This window comes from Mandrillus leucophaeus, unplaced genomic scaffold (genome assembly GCF_000951045.1).
Source record: "Mandrillus leucophaeus isolate KB7577 unplaced genomic scaffold, Mleu.le_1.0 Scaffold65, whole genome shotgun sequence".
Classification (NCBI taxonomy): domain Eukaryota; kingdom Metazoa; phylum Chordata; class Mammalia; order Primates; family Cercopithecidae; genus Mandrillus; species Mandrillus leucophaeus.
The window spans coordinates 3,254,493-3,261,308 of NW_012107030.1; the positions used below are offsets into that span (position 1 = coordinate 3,254,493).

Sequence of the window (6,816 nt, forward strand, 5' to 3'; positions counted from 1 at the left end):
CGCTAATTTTTTTTTTTTTTTTTTTTTTTTTTTAGCAGAGACTGAGTTTCAGCATGTTGGCCAGGATGGTCTTGATCTTCTGACCTTGTGAACCGCCCACCTCGGCCTCCCAAAGTGCTGGGGTTACAGGCAGGAGCACTTTTTTTTTGAGACAGATTCTGGCTATGTCGCCTGGCTATCCAGCCCAGGCTGGAGTGCAATGGCACAATCTTGGCTCACTGCAACCTCTGCCTTCCAGGTTCAAACGATTCTTCTGCCTCAGCCTCCTGAGTAGCTGGGATTATAGACATCCACCACCAAACCCGGCTGATTTTTGGAATTTTTGGTAGAGATGGGGTCTCACTGTGTTGGTCAGGCTGGTCTCGAACTCCTGACCTCAAGTCATCCAGCTGCCTCAGCCTCCCAAAGTGCTGGGATTACAGGTGTGAGCCACTGTGCCCAGCCCATAATTGATTTTTAGGATGTCACTTGGTGGTGTAAATAAGAAGCTTCCAAAGGGTATAAACTCTAATACAGAGTATCTAGCAGCTATTTATTTTTCTTTCATAAATTTCATTTCAGTATGTGAGAAATCCTTTTTCCCCATAGTTTTATGATTTTTTTTACTTTGGATTTGTTATCATAGATTCTAGCTTTCCTTATATAATACAAATATGTATTATTGATTCTAAGTCAAATTTTTTTAGAGTTTTATTATCTCTGATAGTTGGGATGTGACTTAGAAATAAATGGTGTCTTAAATTAGGTGAAATGCAGTGTGATGTGAATATATGAAGTATGTGATATCAGTGAATATATGTGTATATGTACATGCACGTGCATACATTGATTGGGAGCTGGCCTGCTATTAGATAGATTTGAAATTGGTGTTCACGAGTAGACTAGTTTCCTAAAGTGTATGAGATTGTCATAGATCTACCATTGGACCCCTGTATGTTTTGCTGTGATTATCAATGTTTTCCTTCGAGATCATTGGGGCAAAAGAGATAGGAGTGAAAGGAAAACTCAACTGGCACAATTTTAGCCTCTTATTTATTTTGATGTCCTTTCTTCAGTGAATATTTATGGTAAATGTAATAACTCTTTTACAAGAAGAATTTACATGTGTGTTTTAATTTGAAGTCTTCCCCCATTTCCTTTCTCTACCTCTTAAGAACAGCATTCACGTGGCTACAACAGTAGGATTTTGTATGAGAGCCCATAGTTTTGTTGTCAGTATTAACGATCCCACTTTTTTTCCCTCAAGGAAATGCCTTCTGGTTCCTTTGCCACTGTTGTTTAGACGTCTTATTTTGGATTTTTCTTCTAAAACTTTCCTGGAATGAAAAACTGTGGTTGTTGAAAAGATCTTTATTTTATCTGGTATATTTATCCCTTGTAAGTCCAACTAGAATTCCACATTTTAAATATTATTCTTATAGGGCATTTTACATTGAATAATGATAACTGTTTGTAGCCTTACATAAAAATATATACTTGTACAGTTGTGCAGCTCTTCAGTATAGGTTGCAGTTTCATAGAAATTCGTTTCCAGTTTGGTTGTCAGGTGAGAATGTTGCTATAGCTTGGGTAGTACTACTTTCTTCACATCTTTATAAATGTGTTTTAGGTAACTACTGTCAAGCATAGGGTTGCAGAACATATTTAATATAGATTTTTTATATGGTGTTTTTATTATGTAAAATTGTAGCTTTGTCTTGGAATATTTTATTCAGATACATTTTCAGAACCTCTTTTCTTGATCACCGCTGTTGTTTCTCTGATCTTTGGAAGACCAAATTCAAAGTATATAGAATCTTCAGTACATTAGACTATTTTGGAAGGTAGGGAATTCATTTCAGTCGCTGGTTGTAAAGCTTAAATTTTCCTGTTTTTATTTTCATTCTTTCCATATCCAGAAAAGAAATCAATAAAATTCAGTCTTTGTAGCAGTATAGAATTCCATCATTTGTAGTATTGATCCTAATTTTGATCAGGAGTAGTTTATAAAGTTGGTTCATTCTGTATTTCTGTATCCTGGGATACCACTTACAGAGGATTATGATGTATAAGTAGAACATATTTTAAAAATAATGTTGGAGAAGGAAAGCAATGGTAAGGAGTGGTCCTCATCAGATCTGAGTTTGAGGTTTTGTTTGGTTTAATATAAGCTTCTATTTTATATTTAACAGACTTCACCAGAATTCTTTATTTTCATTTAATACTGATGCTCATGATTCTACAACTGCTTTTATAGTTCCGTTTGAGTTCAGTAGTATTCTGAGGTGCAAAGTCAGGTTTAGCTTTAAATCTTATTTTAAAAGTGTTAGGCTTTCATAAGCTTATGCAGTCTCACCTTGTACATTCCTAGCTGTCAGTAATGTTTTTTCCTGGATTTTCTTCTCAGCAACCCGATAGCAGAAGGGTCAACTCTTCTGTTGGATTTTCTGTTTTGCAGCATACAAGCAATGACCCATATTGCTTTGTGGAATTTTATGAACACAGAGATGCAGCTGCTGCATTAGCTGCTATGAATGGGAGAAAAATTTTGGGAAAGGTAAGATAATAGGATGATGGCACCTTATGAGTACATATATTTGCATGTCAAACTAGTTTGTATTCTTTCTAGGCAAATTTTTGAACAGATACTCGGCTGCTGAGTGATGGTTTTGCTTTATTCAGCTTAGTGCTTTTACAAAAATAACCCTGCTTGATAAATGATTTGATAAGTGGTAAGTGTTGTAACTCATGACATGCCTAATAATTTTATTAAATATAATCTTTATTTTTAGGAGGTCAAAGTAAACTGGGCAACCACACCAAGTAGCCAGAAAAAAGATACTTCCAGTAAGTACTCCTGCTGCATTTTACTGTGGAAGAGTTCTGAAATTATCCAGGAAGCATTACCAGCTTAAATAGGGGTTTTTTCCCTCCTCTAGAGTTGCCTTAAAAAGGTTTTAGTGGCTGACTTCTTAAGTATTTGATTACCAAATGCTCTGATTTCAGATCACTTCCATGTGTTTGTTGGGGATTTGAGTCCAGAAATTACAACAGAAGATATCAAATCAGCATTTGCCCCCTTTGGTAAAATATCGTAAGTATCATAATCAGTACTACACTCAGTTGTGATAGGCAGAATTGTATATGATTAACTTATAATTGAATTAAGATTTTCTTTCTCTAGTTAGTATGGTTTTGTTTTGTTTTGTTATTTTTTATTTATTTATTTTGGTTTGTTTTGAGTAGTGGATGTTGTTGAAAATGTTAATGTCATTTCAGTGTCTTGGGGTCTCGTTTTCATCTAATCCTGTGTATAATATGTTAAAAAGATTTAAGTGATTCTGTTTGTTATCTTTGAAGCAGATGTTTGAATGGTAAAACTTATAAAGTCTAGCTTTTTTGTCATGTGTTTTCAAAATTTGGTGGTTTAGGATAATGAGTTAATCAAAAGTAAATGTGATTTATACTGTGTAAGAGTTGAATAACTTTTATAGGAGGAATTTATAAATGGGAGAGTAGGTAAATCCTTGAATATATTGTGATTAAATTGGAAATGTTCATGTTTTATTATGATAAATGTGTTTTTGATATTTTAGCTGTAAGTGAAAAGTACTGTTATACTATTAAAATGTTTCAATGTATGAGTCATAAATGTGGGTTTAATTAGTAGATGTTTTTTGTTAGTGATATTTGATTCTACTAGTTAAGAGGCAAATGTGGTTTGATTTTTAACAACATTTATGCTCAGATTTTACTGTTGTTACTTGGTAAAAAAAATATATTGGAAAACTAAAAATGATTGTGAATTGTAGAAAATGTTTATCATAATTTATCTTTCTGATTAAAATCAGTTTATTTTGTATATTTCCTGTAGATTTAAATTAAACATCTTAGTACTACTTTACAGGAAAGTGTTTCAACTAAGAACAACAATATTTTCTCTATTCAATTTGTTGTTCTATAGATTTAATTTCTTTAAAAGATTTAATTCTTAACTTTCTGTTTTGATATTTGCTTTGCTTTTTAATCTAAATGTGGTAAGTAGTACTATTTTAAAAATCAATATAAAAATAATACAGGTTGCTGTTTTTCAATCTTTATTTATACCTGAGACCTGCAGTTTTTCTTAAGTCCAAGTCACAATTAAAAGTAATAGCATTCTGGTTATTTTGCAGAATTGCTCATAAGAATGGACAGGATCTTGAAGGCTAACTGCAAGGAACTGTGCACACTGGAACTCAGTTGTAGATTTTTTTTCTCATTTCTATTTATTCTTATTATACATTATTTATATATACATATTTTAGTATTTACATTTTAACATTCTATATTCAGTGGAGTTCTATATTTCCAATCATTTAACTTACTCACTAAAATTTCTGTGTAAATTTGTTGTTTTCGTACTGGTGTGCTTAGCATTGTTGTTAGTTTTTTATTCTCCTTTCTTAAATTTCTGAAAATGTCAATTTTTCAAAATTTACAGCTGCCCAAACTCCAAAATGATGGTAGAGAATTGACCAAGAAAAATAAAGAAATCTGTTAACAGGCCATGTATGCCTTTTTAATTCCTATTTTTTCCTCTTTTTCAATTTTTTAATATTTCATATATTTTGTATCACTAGGCAGAAGACATTTAACTATTTAGAGATTGCATGGTAAAGTAGTTAGTATTGTTACAGTAATTTATAGAATCAGTAAACCTTAGAGGACACTAGTAAATAGAATATTAGAAAGGGAAACTGTTGTTCCTATTAATCTTCAAATTTGAGCATTTAGTTTAGAAAGCACAGGCTATTTGATTAGGTTGCATGTTTATTACATGTTTTTGTCCTACTGCTTTTTTCTAACAGGTAAAGAAGCATTAGGGAGAGTTCAGGAATGGTTGTAGTTAATTAGGGCTAACTGGAATTTTATTTTAAAAATGCTCACAATACAGTGTGTGTGGTTCCTTTTAGTTTTTATTTTGAGGGTGGCTCTTACTTCCCTCATTTAGCTGTGCTTCTTTTCACAGGGATGCCCGGGTAGTTAAAGACATGGCAACTGGAAAATCCAAAGGCTATGGTTTTGTATCTTTTTATAACAAACTGGTACGTTCTTCCATCTCAATTTATATTTTTTAATACTAAATTCAGTCGTTAGTTACTTAATGTATTGAATCTGAAACTTGAATATACTTGAATGTTAACTGCAAACACAACTTTTATGTAATGTTATGTATGTTTTAATAATAGAGTATAATTTCATTCTTTCATAAACTCGAAAATAAATAGCTAGAAAAAGAATGATTATACTATAAGGAAGATTATTAAAATTGTGTTTGTACATTGGTAAAGGTCAGATGGATTTAGAAGTAAAGCCCAAGTCTAGGACAGATGAGCTAATCTGAGAATTTAGAGAGTAGGTAAATTATATTCAGTTTTAACCGTGAAAATCTCAGTTTTAACTCTTCCTTTTAAATAACTATTGATACTCTTATATGACTGGAATGTTAGTGACTACAGCAAATTATATAAATAAAAATTTAAGCAATTCATCTTGATTTTTGCATATATTCTTTGCAAAAGAGGTACCAAAGTAAGCATTTGTGTTAACTATAACATGAAATAATAAAGTGGGCTTTGATTTTAAAGCAGTTTCGATAACTTAAATCACCTTTTTTTTTTTTTTTTTTTGAGATAGTCTCACTCTGTTGCCCAGGCTGGAGTCCAGTGGCGCCGTCTCAGCCCACTGCAACCTCCGCCTCCCAAGTTCAAGCAATTCTGCTGCCCCAGCCTCCGGAGTAGCTGGGATTACAGGCGTGTGCCACTAAACCCAGCTAATTTTTATATTTTTAGTAGAGACATGGTTTCACTTGTGTTGGCCAGGCTAGTCTCAAACTCCTGACCTCAAGTGATCCTCCTTCCTGCCTTGGCCTCCCAAAGTGCTGGGATTACAGGTCATCTACATTTTATTGAAGTGGTAAGATAAAGGGCCAGAGTATCTGTTTTTGCTTAGATTGAATCACTCAAGTTCAAATCATTTTCTAGTTGGTAATAGTTCAGTTTTGTTTTGTTTAGAATGTTAAGTGAATTCATCTACTGATTTGTATTGGATCCAGCAGTGCCGATGCTTTATTTAATCGTGCTGAGTCTTATTTATCACTATTTTCTTTGTGATTGTGCTTTCTTTCTTTTTTATCCATAGGATGCAGAAAATGCGATTGTGCATATGGGAGGTCAATGGTTGGGTGGTCGTCAAATCCGAACCAACTGGGCCACACGTAAACCACCTGCACCTAAAAGTACACAAGAAAGTAAGATATATCCACTGTATGTGTTAAAATTATAGATTCTTCACAAAATCATGTATCATGTATTCATCTAGTCTCAATTTCTGATTTATTTATTTAAGAGACAGGATCTGGCTCTGTTGTCCAGGCTGGTGTGCGGTGGTGTGATCTTGGCTCACTGTGGCCTGAAACTCCTGGGTATAAGTGATCCTTTCACCTCAGCCTCCTGCGTAACTGGGACTACAGGGACATGCCACCATGCCCAGCTAATTTTTAAATTTTTAATAGAGACAGGGTCTGGTTATGTTGTCCAGGCTGGACTTAGTATTTAATTAGTGTTGCAAGACACTAATTTCATTTTATGTTTCGTTATCTGAAAATACTTGGGCTATGATATAAGTATTTTTGGAGCTGTGAATCACCTGATTTTACAGATCAAGTCTGTGTCAAATCATAGCATCAATAAAAATTATATTTTCTGGCCGGGCGCGGTGGCTCAAGCCTGTAATCCCAGCACTTTGGGAGGCCGAGACGGGTGGATCACGAGGTCAGGAGATCGAGACCATCCT

The 6,816-nt window shown here is 33.8% G+C and overlaps 1 protein-coding gene across 4 annotated transcripts in view; it reads left to right on the plus strand.

Moving 5' to 3' along the window:
* Positions 1-6,816, plus strand: part of TIAL1 (TIA1 cytotoxic granule-associated RNA binding protein-like 1) — a 29,524-nt gene that overhangs the window by 17,961 nt on the left and 4,747 nt on the right. For 2 of the 4 annotated variants that reach the window (XM_012001091.1, XM_012001087.1), the window contains 5 exons: positions 2,387-2,536; positions 2,772-2,826; positions 2,986-3,073; positions 4,991-5,066; positions 6,163-6,271. In XM_012001091.1, the coding sequence (XP_011856481.1) occupies positions 2,387-2,536; positions 2,772-2,826; positions 2,986-3,073; positions 4,991-5,066; positions 6,163-6,271 (478 nt within the window). The remainder of the gene's footprint in view (positions 1-2,386; positions 2,537-2,771; positions 2,827-2,985; positions 3,074-4,990; positions 5,067-6,162; positions 6,272-6,816) is intronic. The other 2 variants (XM_012001089.1, XM_012001090.1) reach the window with 1 other exon arrangement.